The sequence below is a fragment of the Zootermopsis nevadensis genome, unplaced genomic scaffold (genome assembly GCF_977971745.1).
Source record: "Zootermopsis nevadensis isolate Lab colony 2312 unplaced genomic scaffold, Znev_1.0 Znev_ptg000016l, whole genome shotgun sequence".
Taxonomy (NCBI): domain Eukaryota; kingdom Metazoa; phylum Arthropoda; class Insecta; order Blattodea; family Termopsidae; genus Zootermopsis; species Zootermopsis nevadensis.
The window spans coordinates 12611649-12628405 of NW_028259148.1; the positions used below are offsets into that span (position 1 = coordinate 12611649).

General features: G+C 40.6%; 1 protein-coding gene across 5 annotated transcripts in view; it reads right to left on the reverse strand.

Annotated features, from left to right (window-relative positions):
- Window positions 1-16757, reverse strand: part of LOC110838717 (uncharacterized) — a 97049-nt gene that overhangs the window by 1165 nt on the left and 79127 nt on the right. For 3 of the 5 annotated variants that reach the window (XM_087349677.1, XM_087349675.1, XM_087349674.1), the window contains 5 exons: window positions 15105-15295; window positions 9576-9665; window positions 8226-8312; window positions 2963-3197; window positions 1576-2145 (listed from right to left, as the gene is read on the reverse strand). In XM_087349677.1, coding sequence (XP_087205803.1) covers window positions 1854-2145; window positions 2963-3197; window positions 8226-8312; window positions 9576-9665; window positions 15105-15295 — 895 coding nt within the window. In that variant the 3' untranslated portion in view covers window positions 1576-1853. Of the gene's footprint in view, window positions 1-1575; window positions 2146-2441; window positions 2495-2962; window positions 3198-8225; window positions 8313-9575; window positions 9666-15104; window positions 15296-16757 lie in introns of those variants that run through there. The other 2 variants (XM_087349676.1, XM_087349678.1) reach the window with 2 other exon arrangements.

A 16757-nucleotide genomic window follows, 5' to 3' on the forward strand; every position in this document is an offset into this window, starting at 1 on the left:
TGTGAGTTTCCCCTTCATATTGCTGGTGTATGTTACTCCACTACTTTGTAGAATGACACTAAGACATCCAAAGGGCTTTACCATCTCAATTTTCTTCCCCTCACGATATGGAAACACTAAATCAAGATATTATTAATATCAACTTCACTTTATGTCCAGCTTAATTCACATGCGATGAATATTTTGGGTAACTCATCGTCAGATCACCATTTCCTTTTCTATATTACTACATTACTGTTAAACAGTGGAATCCTGATTGTCCAAAATGGAAACTGCACATCATTTAAACCAGTGGTATTCAATCTTTTTCGTTTGCGTACCCCCAGATATAATTTCTCTTCAACTTTGTACCCCCACAGTTGTTGGTGTACAATTGAAGTTATACATAGTATATAATCTACATCTAAAATAAATTAAATAAATTACATTACCGATTATTCAGTGTTTATCATAAAATAATATATTTTTTTAAATTTCACGTACCCCCTAAGATGTCTTCGCGTACCCCCAGATATAATTTCTCTTTAACTTTGTACCCCCAAAGTTGTTGGTGTATAATTCAAGTTATACGTAGTATATAATCTACATCTAAAATAAATTAAATAAATTACATTACTGATTACTCAGTGTTTATCATAAAATAATATTTTTTTAAATTTCACGTACCCCCTAATATGTCATCGCGTACCCCAGGTTGAATACCACTGATTTAAACTACAGGTGTCCCAAAAAGATGAATATGCATTATAATATGGAATAGTAACCCTGTCACCGATGTTCGTGTGTTGTGTCTAGATTAGGTACCTAGTGTGGTCTACACGTAACGGATGGAACAACATCTTTCCCCATGATTCAATATGTAAAATGGTGAGGGTTGATGGAGTTTAATTGAATATGCGTATACACCTTTTTGGTACATCCTGTATATGTTACACCGCTTTACTCTTGTTGAACATAAAAGTATGACATAAATTAAATTAAAATTAGAGGGGGGAAACAGTTAATGGTTGCTGTTAAATTCCAATCAAAATATTTGATAAAAACTGTTTAGCTCACCAATATGCAATGTTACGTATGATTAAAACATTAGAGCATTGCCACATAGAACCAAGAAGGTTCGAGTTGTCTCCGTCATATTGGTGTTTGGCTGCCACAGCGTGAACTCTGCAGGGCCCAAGTTGTTGTGGAAAGATAAAATGAATGATTTGTAGGAATGAATTTTGGAATTCTTATTTTATGTTGTCAATTGTCTGGCAGGGGTTCTAAGTGTACTTCTGCTGCCAGAACATCATGCTCCTGTATAATCTTACACCAAATGGAGAGTTCATGAGCTGGGGTAGCTCAGATAGTATAGTGACTAGCTACGGGCTGGACGACCGGGGTTCGATCCCCGATGGGGGGCAGAGGATTTTTCCTCTAGCCTCTGCGTCCAGACCGGCTCTGGGGTCCACCCAGCCTCCAGGATCCTTTCCCGGGAGTAAAGTGTGGCCGGGGCGTGATGCTGACCACTAACCCTCATCTAGTGCCGAGGTCAAGGAAGAGTAGGAGCTATACCTCAGATAAAGCAGTATCAAATTCAACATTATTTCACAATATTTTAATGATTTAAAGTTCATTCTATGAGGTCTTGTTGCATGAAGCGGTGCTCCTATGTATTCAAACATCAAAGCATCAGCTGCTTTTATCCCCATTTTTTATTTTTGCATCTCTGTGCTCACTTCATAATGCGTATCAAGCCCCAAAGTTTTGGAAACATCACTGGTAAAACTTCTGTCCTCAGGTACAGGAGCAAACATGTTAAGGTACTGTCACATTTAATTTTCTTACTTCATTACCCGTTAGACATTTGGTAATCATACGTCTCGTGCAAAGGCTGCGTCTGTTTCCATCTCCAGTTCCGAGAGCTGTGACCGAAACTTCGAGTACTCTTCCCATGACATGCTGACCTCAGATTTGTGGTACTCTCTTGCTCTGTGTTTCAGCTGGTCCAGAACCAGTTTGAATTCCTGGCGTAGAAACTGTGAGTTCAAACTTATGCTATTATTCTGCGACTCTTCCTGCACTTCCAGCGAACGCAGGATCATATGAGGAGCTGACAACACGCTGTACATGCAATGTGCCAACAGGTACAACTGTTGGACATCCCTGCAAGAAAATACGTAAGATCTTTTGTGGGTATTCATAAGAACTGCAACTCTGCACCCATCTTCCCAAAATCCAGAATGACCCAACATCCACATTTTTTAAAGAGGCATTTTCTTAACCTTGTCATGTTTCAAACTGGCGCTTGGTAGTTCTTTAACTCACCACACGAGTGGATGGCGTAAGTTGTAGGCTTTTACGAGTTTTGCAGATAATGAAGATATAATACCTCCCTAGAATTACGATTTTCTACTTCTATTAAAAGACAAATTGTGAACTGCAGATAAAGCACACCTCACCTTTTATTTTTATTATTTATTTTGTATGTATTGAAATTCCTCCGCATAAAGATCTGAAATTAAGAAAAAATCTTAAAACCTAAGAAGCATTAGTTCCTAGGTTTTCTATATCTTAAGCTGATAAGTATGCTCTTACAAGTTCCTATCTCTCCTTTCCGACATCCACAATATTTTGTTGATCTCCACTCGGCTAAACTCTACATCTTTACATGCTGTTTCACAAATAATTTTGCTTCTGAAAGAAATTTCAATCATACAAATGTAAAAGACTGCCTTTTCCAGTAAATTGTAGATGTTATATAGAACTCACTGTGTGGTACATGTACCATCAGCTGGGGACTGAGAGAAATATAAAAAGATGTCGTCATGGTATTTTTGAAAGGACTATCATGGTAAAGAATCTGAGAGGGCTTTACGGAAACCACTTGACATCTCAGTTAATATACGCAGCATTCTAGTTGAGTCAACATCCTCGACGTTACAACATTCAGAACCAATTCTACACGCGACATTACCGTTACCTTGCACAAACTGCGAGGCTGTATTTGAGGTGCGCCGTAGTCTCTGCCTGTAGCATGATACCAGAAAGCTCCAGAAATGAGTTACCCTTGTGGAAGAGGCACCCTATGCTGGGGAACTCTACGAATTTCAGTTCATCTACAAGTATCTTCTGAAGTGAGATTTCAGAATTTGATATAAAAACAACAGACAGTGTAACGCAATAACTGGTCATCAGCACGCAAAGACGATCTGCTTCTGTGAACAACAAAAGAGAGTCATAAAATACCATGAGTGATGCAGAGTTTAGAACAACGATCCCCAAAATAAATTTTTTGGTTCCAGAGGCTAGAGGAAAAATCCTCTGCCTCCATCAGGGGTTAAACCCCGGTCATCCAGTCCATAGCCAGTCACTATAATGACTGAGCTACCCGAGCTCTAATGAAGAAGGAAATGAAATGCAGTCAAATTTATTTTCAATCTGATTAACTTGTACGTGGCTGAAAAAGACGGTAAGCCGGAAAGAATGTGTTCGTGTCTGTAAAGATGGTGATACTGATGGCTAGTTTTATTGCACTGTTAAAGACGTTGTACCAGTAGTCACTAAGAACAAAATTCCAAAAACAATGAAAATTACATCAGACAATGTTGTGAAGATTGCAGTTTCGTAAAATCAAGAAAACCTGAATTAAAAGAATTTTCAGTGCCCTCTGTGATGAAAAGGTAATGGATGCAGTACTGCAGATTTGATCTTTATCACAATGCAGAGTTTTGGTTCATTGCACTTGGAATATTTTATTATTCAATGCAGATTATCCAGTCCAGGTTTCATCACATCTGTGCAATACTGTCTGGCTCCAGATGTTAGCGTACCTAGCACACACTTTTACAAATATAAATAAACAATGTAAGACTTGAGGTTCTCACAGCGGTGAGTATGAAGATATCCGTCTTCTGGGTTATTGCGCTGTGTAGTCTGGTCGATGTTAACCAACGTTTCAGAGGTCCTACTGCCTCCGTCAGGCCCTGATGACGGAGGCAGTATGACCTCTGAAACGTTGGTTAACATCGACCAGACTACACAGCGCAATAACCCAGAAGACGGATATCTTCATAAATAAACAAAATTTATCATTCCACGACACTTCTATCACAGTTACCTCAGCTTATCAGAGGACTGAGTCCTTCTCATGCAAAATAGAGTTTTGGAGGACATTTTCTAAAAATGTCACAGACTGCTTCCTGGCAATGAAATATTTTCTGAAATAACATGAAAGTCAGATGTGATGACATTCTTTCAGACATACATGAACATTTATGAGGCATATGAGTTATAGTGAAAGAGTATTTTCCACCTATGGTGGAACGTTTCCAGTCGTATGAAACCTGTTTATGTTACCTCTCACAGAGCAAGGATTTTAATCCTTATTTTGTTAATAATTATTAACAAAATAATATGAGGGATTAAGTGAGATTTGAACAGACACTGGTTTGAAACATACATGCACAAACATTCCTCTGACTTCTGAGCTGGTCTACGGAAAGAGTTTCAACAGATTTCAAGTGTGTGAAGAAGCTACTTTCTTCTTCCACCTAAACAAACTTAATGCAGAACACAACACGAGGATACAGCTTTCCAGAACTGTATCTGATTTGATTTCCATAATTTCCAAAAAGCAGGTTCACCAATGGGTAAGTATAATATCAACTGTTACGCATATAGGGCTGTAAATTGAAAATAAGTATCTTAAAAGCATAATCTTTTTTCGAGGGTTCTGCAAAAATATTTTACTACCAAAAGAGTTTTGCAGCAGTAAAAAGTTGAAAACAACTGCAACAAAAGATAACTTACTAATAATCCTTGAAGATTTCTGTCTTCTGGGTTGTTGCGCTGTGTAGTCTGGTCGATGTTAACCAACGTTTCGGAGGTCATCACCCTGATGACGGAGGCAGTATGACCTCTGAAACGTTGGTAAACATCTACCAGACTACACAGCGCAACAACCCAGAAGACAGAAATCTTCATCCCCCTGATGACGGAGGAAGTATGACCTCTGAAACGTTGGTAAACATCAACCAGTCTACACAGCGCAACAACTCAGAAGACAGAAATCTTCATACTAAGAATCGCCCTGATGATGGAGGCAGTATGACCTCTGAAACGTTGGTAAACATCTACCAGACTACACAGCGCAACAACCCAGAAGACAGAAATCTTCATCCCCCTGATGACGGAGGAAGTATGACCTCTGAAACGTTGGTAAACATCAACCAGTCTACATAGCGCAACAACCCAGAAGACAGAAATCTTCATACTCATCGCCTTGATGACGGAGGCAGTATGACCTCTGAAACGTTGGTAAACATCTACCAGACTACACAGCGTAACAACCCAGAAGACAGAAATCTTGATCGCCCTGATGATGGAGGCAGTATGACCTCTGAAACGTTGGTAAACATCGACCAGACTACACAGCGCAACAACCCAGAAGACAGAAATCTTCATCCCCCTGATGACGGAGGAAGTATGACCTCTGAAACGTTGGTAAACATCAACCAGTCTACATAGCGCAACAACCCAGAAGACAGAAATCTTCATACTCATCGCCTTGATGACGGAGGCAGTATGACCTCTGAAACGTTGGTAAACATCTACCAGACTACACAGCGTAACAACCCAGAAGACAGAAATCTTGATCGCCCTGATGACGGAGGAAGTATGACCTCTGAAACGTTGGTAAACATCAACCAGTCTACACAGCGCAACAACTCAGAAGACAGAAATCTTCATACTAAGAATCGCCCTGATGATGGAGGCAGTATGACCTCTGAAACGTTGGTAAACATCTACCAGACTACACAGCGCAACAACCCAGAAGACAGAAATCTTCATCCCCCTGATGACGGAGGAAGTATGACCTCTGAAACGTTGGTAAACATCAACCAGTCTACATAGCGCAACAACCCAGAAGACAGAAATCTTCATACTCATCGCCTTGATGACGGAGGCAGTATGACCTCTGAAACGTTGGTAAACATCTACCAGACTACACAGCGTAACAACCCAGAAGACAGAAATCTTGATCGCCCTGATGATGGAGGCAGTATGACCTCTGAAACGTTGGTAAACATCGACCAGACTACACAGCGCAACAACCCAGAAGACAGAAATCTTCATCCCCCTGATGACGGAGGAAGTATGACCTCTGAAACGTTGGTAAACATCAACCAGTCTACATAGCGCAACAACCCAGAAGACAGAAATCTTCATACTCATCGCCTTGATGACGGAGGCAGTATGACCTCTGAAACGTTGGTAAACATCTACCAGACTACACAGCGTAACAACCCAGAAGACAGAAATCTTCATCCCCCTGATGACGGAGGAAGTATGACCTCTGAAACGTTGGAAAACATCAACCAGTCTACATAGCGCAACAACCCAGAAGACAGAAATCTTCATACTCATCGCCTTGATGACGGAGGCAGTATGACCTCTGAAACGTTGGTAAACATCTACCAGACTACACAGCGTAACAACCCAGAAGACAGAAATCTTCATCCCCCTGATGACGGAGGAAGTATGACCTCTGAAACGTTGGTAAACATCAACCAGTCTACATAGCGCAACAACCCAGAAGACAGAAATCTTCATACTCATCGCCTTGATGACGGAGGCAGTATGACCTCTGAAACGTTGGTAAACATCGACCAGACTACACAGCGCAACAACCCAGAAGACAGAAATCTTCATCCCCCTGATGACGGAGGAAGTATGACCTCTGAAACGTTGGTAAACATCAACCAGTCTACATAGCGCAACAACCCAGAAGACAGAAATCTTCATACTCATCGCCTTGATGACGGAGGCAGTATGACCTCTGAAACGTTGGTAAACATCTACCAGACTACACAGCGTAACAACCCAGAAGACAGAAATCTTGATCGCCCTGATGATGGAGGCAGTATGACCTCTGAAACGTTGGTAAACATCGACCAGACTACACAGCGCAACAACCCAGAAGACAGAAATCTTCATCCCCCTGATGACGGAGGAAGTATGACCTCTGAAACGTTGGTAAACATCAACCAGTCTACATAGCGCAACAACCCAGAAGACAGAAATCTTCATACTCATCGCCTTGATGACGGAGGCAGTATGACCTCTGAAACGTTGGTAAACATCTACCAGACTACACAGCGTAACAACCCAGAAGACAGAAATCTTGATCGCCCTGATGACGGAGGCAGTATGACCTCTGAAACGTTGGAAAACATCTACCAGACTACACAGCGCAACAACCCAGAAGACAGAAATCTTCATCCCCCTGATGACGGAGGAAGTATGACCTCTGAAACGTTGGTAAACATCAACCAGTCTACATAGCGCAACAACCCAGAAGACAGAAATCTTCATACTCATCGCCTTGATGACGGAGGCAGTATGACCTCTGAAACGTTGGTAAACATCTACCAGACTACACAGCGTAACAACCCAGAAGACAGAAATCTTGATCGCCCTGATGATGGAGGCAGTATGACCTCTGAAACGTTGGTAAACATCGACCAGACTACACAGCGCAACAACCCAGAAGACAGAAATCTTCATCCCCCTGATGACGGAGGAAGTATGACCTCTGAAACGTTGGTAAACATCAACCAGTCTACATAGCGCAACAACCCAGAAGACAGAAATCTTCATACTCATCGCCTTGATGACGGAGGCAGTATGACCTCTGAAACGTTGGTAAACATCTACCAGACTACACAGCGTAACAACCCAGAAGACAGAAATCTTGATCGCCCTGATGATGGAGGCAGTATGACCTCTGAAACGTTGGTAAACATCGACCAGACTACACAGCGCAACAACCCAGAAGACAGAAATCTTCATACTCACCACTGTGAAAACCTCAAATCTTACTTACTAATCCTTATTGGTTAGTGAAAAATGATACTGCATCTCATTATGATGCTAGACACATTTCACTATTCACCTCTGTCTAGTTCTGAAGATAGAACAATATTTCAGATATTCATAAAATTGCTGCTGGTTACAATGTGGTTACTTCATCTGCAACTTTGTAAGCTGCTGGATTTTAGAGACACCTGACTATTTTCACAAAACTACGGTTGTACATAATATGAATGATATAAAGTACATGATGGAATTTTTTTAAAATAACCTCCTACTTTTTATTGCATTCTGCACATAAGTGATTCAGGCACAAACAAAGTTACTATCAGCTACATAAGAAATGGAAATGAAATACACTGATAACAAACCTGTAACCTCAGATATGAATGGAGAGTCCATTCTTCTTGAAAAATCTTCTACTTGGGATTCGAAAGAAGAAACTGGTATGTGATGTACTGTAAACAGACAAAGAAACCTTACTGGCTACAAATCTAAATTAAGTAAAAAACTCCCTGAAAAAATCCATCTTAAACTGATCGTTGTTGAGTTAATCACGAAATAGTCTGCCTATTACAAAATTTGAATCTAAAACTTCTTGACGAAGGTGAAGAGTCAATTGAATAAAAATTTTCTTGGATATTATCCATCGTCTAGTAAATATAAAACGTAAAACGACGTTTCGGAGATGGGACTCTATCTCCGTCTTCAGGTTCCTACACAGTTGGGCCCACTAGATAGAGCTAATCCCCATCTCCCAAACGTCGTTTTACGTTTTATATTTACTAGACGATGGATAATATCCAAGAAAATTTTTATTCAAAATTTGAAAGTTTGTTATTGTGTTCACAGGAGACACACATGGATACCTTACTGATCCAGTTGAATTGATACGCACCGTTCTTTAATTTGTTGTCATACACTTTCTAAGAGTCTATAAATAGTTTATGGACTGTCCCACTGTACTCCCACTTTTTCTCCAGTATCTGGCGAATGTATAAAATTTTATCAGTTGTAGATCTATTACGAAACCACACTGAAGATCCCCAATAATTTCAATGACATATGGGGTATACAAAACAATAATCTTGCCCGTTGTTTTGTATGGGTGCGAAACATGGTCTCTCACTCAGAGGGAGGAACACAGATTGCAGGTGTTTGAGAATCGGGTGTTGAGGAGGATATTTGGGCCTAAGAGGGAAGACGATGGGGCGTGGAGAAAACTGCACAATGAGCTTAAAAATCTGTACTCCTCCCCCAATATTGTCAGGGTGATTAAGTCGAGAAGAATGAGATGGGTGGGGCATGTAGCGCGCATGGATGGGACAAGAGGTGTGCACTGGTTATTGGTTGGGAAGCCTGAGGGGAAGAGACCGCTGGGGAGACCTAGACGTAGATGGGAGGATAATCTCAGGCGGTATCTATGGGAGATAGGAGTTGAAGGAAACTGGATTTTGTTGGCCCAGGACAGGGTCCGGTGGAGGGCTTTGGTTAATTCGGTGATGAACCTTCGGGTTCGGTAAGCCATCTAGTTAGTTAGTTAGTTAGTTATGGGGTCGACCTTGCCAGAAGAATATCGGATAAAATCATGTAGGCAGATGCAAAGAGCGAGATTCCTCGATAAACATTAAAATCAGTCTTATGAACCTTCTTATGAATTGGTACAATAAAAAATAAATCTGATTTTTCATGTCAACAGATAAAAGGAAGATACTGCTTACCTTTATCTTCTTCCTGGTCAACTTTGTACATTATTGCTCCAGTTAGGGAAACCACGGCATTTCCCACAAATTTTGGTGCTTCCAGAACTCCTGTTATAACAGAGAACTTACGTTAAGTAGGAACAATGCTTGTAAATGACTTGAATAACTACAATGAATGTCTTCACACTTCGGGGGGGAAAAAAAATTTAAATGGCAATGCCCATTCTGCTAAACACAGAGTATAATTTGTTTATATTTGTTTAAATCTTGTCAGTCTAATCACAATAAAATTCCTATTAAATATTAAAATATTACTATAATTAACATTTAAATATTTAAAATATATTAAATGATGTTCTCTATCGAAATGTTCGATTTATATTAGAACATCACTTTTTTACACGACATGTTTCAGTTCTAAAAGAACCATCTTCAGGTGTATAAAATAATATAAACTTAAATATAATTTCTTAAATGCAACTTTTAGTCAGATGTTTATCAGATTTCAAATGATGTTTAAAATAAAATCTGGAAGAAAACATCATTTGAAATCTGATAAACATCTGACTAAAAGTTGCATTTAAGAAATTATATTTAAGTTTATATTATTTTATACACCTGAAGATGGTTCTTTTAGAACTGAAACATGTCGTGTAAAAAAGTGATGATCTAATGTAAATCGAACATTTCGATAGAGAACATCATTTAATATATTTTAAATATTTAAATGTTAATTATAATATTTTAATATTTAATAAGAATTTTGTTGTGATTATACTGACAAGATTTAAACAAATATATATTTATCACATTATGACGCAACTTTATCATCTCACAGAGTATAATGCGAGAAAGTTATTAAGCATTCTTTACACGATGTGCATGTAACTACGGCATGTAGGGTTGGTCATGTCCGCATCTCTGCCTGCATGATTAAACTCGAGACATGGTGGATTTGGATGAAATTAATATGGACATTATGCTATTGGAGTCTATCCTTAGATCGTACTTACAATTTGCTATGGTCAATAATACCAACATGGCAGAAGAAGAAACGTGTTGAAGTAGAATTGACAGTAGTGCCATTTGCAATAGGGCCAAATAGAGATGTATAATTACAGATTTTCATAAACTACAAAAAAAAAAAAAAAAAAACTGTGGCGACGACATGAGAGAGAACAGAAAATCTGATCTGATGTGATCCTACGACCCTGTGCATATGAGTTCAGTATGCTACCACAGAGCTAATGCACCTTTTGATGTGTTTGTATTGATTTACAGTACTTAAATAAGATTCTCAGACCACTGAGTTTTTTATAGTTGGAAACTAAACTTGTGTGAGAAAAACTGACAAAATCATTCACCAATAATTCACAATTTGCAAAGAATGCGCGTGTGTATTCTGGTATGAATTTTGCCTTTCCAGTCTTGTTCTCTTCCGGTATGCGATGATGAATGATTCATCATACGAACAGTGTGTCGACCGTCGTCCAATGTCCGAGGTACATTTAACACACACCTTCTGGTCACTGGTTTTCATTACAATGACAGAATTTTTATAACTTTTTCCATTTCTTGTAATTTACAGTGGATGGGAGCACCCACCAGGAACTTCTGACCACCAGACTACACCTCCTGAAGTGTCACGAGCATAAAGTACACTTCAGATGATGTACAGCATCCTACACAGCATTCCTAAAAGGGTACATTTGCCACCAATATGGAATGTTAAAAATGTTCATGAAGTAAAGCCCTTTCATAACAATTTTGCAGATATCTGAGTTGGACTTCCACCTAAAAGTCTGTCCTTGATGGTAAAATGTATTTTGATTCGTACGATTTGAGGTTTTCACGGCGATGAGTATGAAGATTTCTGTCTTCTGGGTTGTTGCGCTGTGTAGTCTGGTCGATGTTAACCAACGTTTCAGAGGTCATACTGCCTCCGTCATCAGAGTATGAAGATTTCTGTCTTCTGGGTTGTTGCGCTGTGTAGTCTGGTAGATGTTAACCAACGTTTCGGAGGTCAGACTGCCTCTGTCGTCAGGGCGATAAAGATTTCTGTCTTCTAGGTTGTTGCGCTGTGTAGTCTGGTCGATGTTAACCAACGTTTCAGAGGTCATACTGCCTCCGTCATGAGAGTATGAAGATTTCTGTCTTCTGGGTTGTTGCGCTGTGTAGTCTGGTCGATGTTAACCAACGTTTCAGAGGTCATACTGCCTCCGTCATCAGAGTATGAAGATTTCTGTCTTCTGGGTTGTTGCGCTGTGTAGTCTGGTCGATGTTTACCAACGTTTCAGAGGTCATACTGCCTCCGTCATCAGAGTATGAAGATTTCTGTCTTCTGGGTTGTTGCTCTGTGTAGTCTGGTCGATGTTAACCAACGTTTCAGAGGTCATACTGCCTCCGTCATCAGAGTATGAAGATTTCTGTCTTCTGGGTTGTTGCGCTGTGTAGTCTGGTAGATGTTTACCAACGTTTCAGAGGTCATACTGCCTCCATCATCAGAGTATGAAGATTTCTGTCTTCTGGGTTGTTGCGCTGTGTAGACTGGTCGATGTTTACCGACGTTTCAGAGGTCATACTGCCTCCATCATCAGAGTATGAAGATTTATGTCTTCTGGGTTGTTGCGCTGTGTAGTCTGGTCGATGTTAACCAACGTTTCAGAGGTCATACTGCCTCCGTCATCAGAGTATGAAGATTTCTGTCTTCTGGGTTGTTGCGCTGTGTAGTCTGGTCGATGTTAACCAACGTTTCAGAGGTCATACTGCCTCCGTCATCAGAGTATGAAGATTTCTGTCTTCTGGGTTGTTGCGCTGTGTAGTCTGGTAGATGTTAACCAACGTTTCGGAGGTCAGACTGCCTCTGTCGTCAGGGCGATAAAGATTTCTGTCTTCTAGGTTGTTGCGTTGTGTAGTCTGGTCGATGTTAACCAACGTTTCAGAGGTCATACTGCCTCCGTCATGAGAGTATGAAGATTTCTGTCTTCTGGGTTGTTTCACTGTGTAGTCTGGTCGATGTTAACCAACGTTTCAGAGGTCATACTGCCTCCGTCATCAGAGTATGAAGATTTCTGTCTTCTGGGTTGTTGCGCTGTGTAGTCTGGTCGATGTTAACCAACGTTTCAGAGGTCATACTGCCTCCGTCATCAGAGTATGAAGATTTCTGTCTTCTGGGTTGTTGCGCTGTGCAGTCTGGTAGATGTTTACCAACGTTTCAGAGGTCATACTGCCTCCATCATCAGAGTATGAAGATTTCTGTCTTCTGGGTTGTTGCGCTGTGTAGACTGGTCGATGTTAACCAACGTTTCAGAGGTCATACTGCCTCCGTCATCAGAGTATGAAGATTTCTGTCTTCTGGGTTGTTGCGCTGTGTAGTCTGGTCGATGTTAACCAACGTTTCAGAGGTCATACTGCCTCCGTCATCAGAGTATGAAGATTTCTGTCTTCTGGGTTGTTGCGCTGTGTAGTCTGGTAGATGTTAACCAACGTTTCGGAGGTCAGACTGCCTCTGTCGTCAGGGCGATAAAGATTTCTGTCTTCTAGGTTGTTGCGTTGTGTAGTCTGGTCGATGTTAACCAACGTTTCAGAGGTCATACTGCCTCCGTCATGAGAGTATGAAGATTTCTGTCTTCTGGGTTGTTTCACTGTGTAGTCTGGTCGATGTTAACCAACGTTTCAGAGGTCATACTGCCTCCGTCATCAGAGTATGAAGATTTCTGTCTTCTGGGTTGTTGCGCTGTGTAGTCTGGTCGATGTTTACCAACGTTTCAGAGGTCATACTGCCTCCGTCATCAGAGTATGAAGATTTCTGTCTTCTGGGTTGTTGCTCTGTGTAGTCTGGTCGATGTTAACCAACGTTTCAGAGGTCATACTGCCTCCGTCATCAGAGTATGAAGATTTCTGTCTTCTGGGTTGTTGCGCTGTGTAGTCTGGTAGATGTTTACCAACGTTTCAGAGGTCATACTGCCTCCATCATCAGAGTATGAAGATTTCTGTCTTCTGGGTTGTTGCGCTGTGTAGACTGGTCGATGTTTACCGACGTTTCAGAGGTCATACTGCCTCCATCATCAGAGTATGAAGATTTATGTCTTCTGGGTTGTTGCGCTGTGTAGTCTGGTCGATGTTAACCAACGTTTCAGAGGTCATACTGCCTCCGTCATCAGAGTATGAAGATTTCTGTCTTCTGGGTTGTTGCGCTGTGTAGTCTGGTCGATGTTAACCAACGTTTCAGAGGTCATACTGCCTCCGTCATCAGAGTATGAAGATTTCTGTCTTCTGGGTTGTTGCGCTGTGTAGTCTGGTCGATGTTTACCAACGTTTCAGAGGTCATACTGCCTCCATCATCAGAGTATGAAGATTTATGTCTTCTGGGTTGTTGCGCTGTGTAGTCTGGTCGATGTTTACCAACGTTTCAGAGGTCATACTGCCTCCGTCATCAGAGTATGAAGATTTCTGTCTTCTGGGTTGTTGCGCTGCGTAGTCTGGTCGATGTTTACCAACGTTTCAGAGGTCATACTGCCTCCGTCATCAGAGTATGAAGATTTCTGTCTTCTGGGTTGTTGCGCTGTGTAGTCTGGTCGATGTTAACCAACGTTTCAGAGGTCATACTGCCTCCGTCATCAGAGTATGAAGATTTCTGTCTTCTGGGTTGTTGCGCTGTGTAGTCTGGTCGATGTTTACCAACGTTTCAGAGGTCATACTGCCTCCGTCATCAGGGCGATGAATCGCAACAACCCAGAAGACAGAAATCTTCATATTCTGATCCATTAGACCAAGAATGTCAGTCGAGGTTAATGGACTTGAGTAGTGTTCAACAAGTATCCTGACCAAGACGCCATTTAACTTGACCAAAGTTTATTTCGATTTTATGAAATGCTGTAACAGTATCTTCAAACTGACTACAACAACTTCATAGCAAAAACAGCGTTTACTTAAATTACATGTGATGTTAACAAAACCGCGAAGATTCTTTGGGCATTACTACAATAAATTTTAATTTACATTTCGTGGAAACCGCTCGACGTAGAGTAATGAAATAATATATGATGACAGTTATTATACTGTAGAATGTAAAACATCAGAGTGATCACGGAGACATTTTTATTTTAGCTTTCTCTCTGACAGTCGAACTATAGAACTGCGGAGCTGGGAATATTAAATTTCACATAAAGACAGGCAAAATAATAATTATATATTAAAAAGAAATTCTGTTTCCAAGCTGACATTTACAAACATGGAAATTCTCTATATGTCTCCGAGTAGACAAAAATTATTAGAATTTCACAGCATAAATTTAAAGTTGTTGGTTGTCACTTCGAACGTAGGAGTCAGGTTTAGGTTGATATTAGCGACAGCAGGATATTAAATCTTCTTTTTATATCTACGAATGACTATGTTCGCAGCGCGTTTATTGAAAATCCATATATCTTTCAAGAGTTATTAGTGGAAAGAGCATGTGCGCGCTTGGGGTGTGACACACACACAATACAATATGCCCAATAAGCAAACCTGTTTTAAAAAGTAAAGTTTAATAAAAAATTTATTTACCTACAAGAACAGCCTTCCCTTCAGGTTTGAGGACAATAACTTCGTTCCAGGCAGCTACGCCCCTAGAAGTTCTAGGTCGCTTAGATGGAGATGGCGATTCGTATTCACCGCTGCACATCAGTAGCTTTGTGGTGTACGTCACTTTGTCTTCACTGGAACACTTCAGTATCAACCGCAAATCCAGTACGTCGCTGAAGAACAAGAGACATCCGCACTAAATCCATGAGTTTTAAGCACCATACAAATTTTCTATTTGCATTTAAGCAGTTACAGATTACAGATTTACAAAGTGCATTACCAAATTGTACCCTTATTGTTCTTTCTGTCGAGAACCCACCAATCAACCCCCGACCCAGTTTAATCTAGTCCATACTCTCCCATCCGCCCTTCTAAGTCTAGGTCTTTCAAGAGTCCTCTTCCCTTCAGGACTCCTATAGACACACAAAATCTTTGTCTACTTTTCTTAAATTAGGCTCATCACTGCAAACATAAAACACCATAGAATACGACCATCATTTGAAATTATAGTCGTCACAATAGTTTTTGGCCGGTGGAGAAGCTATCGAAGCTGGCGGCCTTGCCTAGTCTGTGTGGCACGGTCGGTGTATTTCTTTTGTTTGGGCGTTCAGTCCGAGACTCGCTCCCAGCCTTCTCCTTGAAAATTCCACGGACTATACTACTGTTACCACCACCGGCTTAATTTTTTAATTAGTGGAGTTTTGTGGTGACATAATGAATTCAGTACAATGGCTCCGGGTGAACTCGGTAAACAGTCTGTAACGGTCCTTGTTCGACATTACCAACCAATTAGACTTTCAGCCACTTAACACACGATTCATAACGAATACCACTGCACAATGCAAATAGTGCAGCTTCACAGCTGTTTACAGAATCGAGAATTTTTTTTTTTAATATATTCCTCCGCTGTTGAACTTGGAATGTCACAGTAAAGCAGTTGCGTTGCTAAAACCATGCAAACGTTAAAACTCGATAGACGGACATAACCTTACTATTAACATACTTAATCAGACAGAAGAAAGGATTTACGTGTAAAAGGCAGGCATACACGTATATAGAATAAAAAGTTATGCAGAGACAGAAGACAGATATTGAAGGATGAGTACGTACACAGACAGCTGGACAGAGTATCGGAGTTGGCATGCGTGCGCATACAAAGGCCTACCACCTTAACTAACGAACACTATGAAGAAAATTGGTTTACTAAACTGTCAAGCGGTAAATTTAACTTTCATGTTCTGACGTAGGCTTTCTTTAAGGCATTCACGTGTACTGGGAGGCAAGTTTGTGTCTCGGATGGAATGTCGCCCGTTTTACAGTTCAATCAAAGGCACGGAACTCTTTTGATCAATGTGATTACTATATCAGCTTCATGCATTAGAAACATAAATACCGATCTATCATTACTAGAATGCTGGTAAGGATCGATTCAATTCAGGAGACTGAGGACATACCACGCCCAGCCACGACTCTTGAGGAACTCAATGCCTCTACGGTCCTCGAAATGATCTTTTCAGTGTCTCCTTAGATTCACTCCTTCTCTTTGCCTTGTGGCTTTACAATCCTAGTTCATCCTGCCCTGCCTGTTTTCACCAAATCTACGTACATTTATTCTTTGTCTTCCTATGTGCAGAA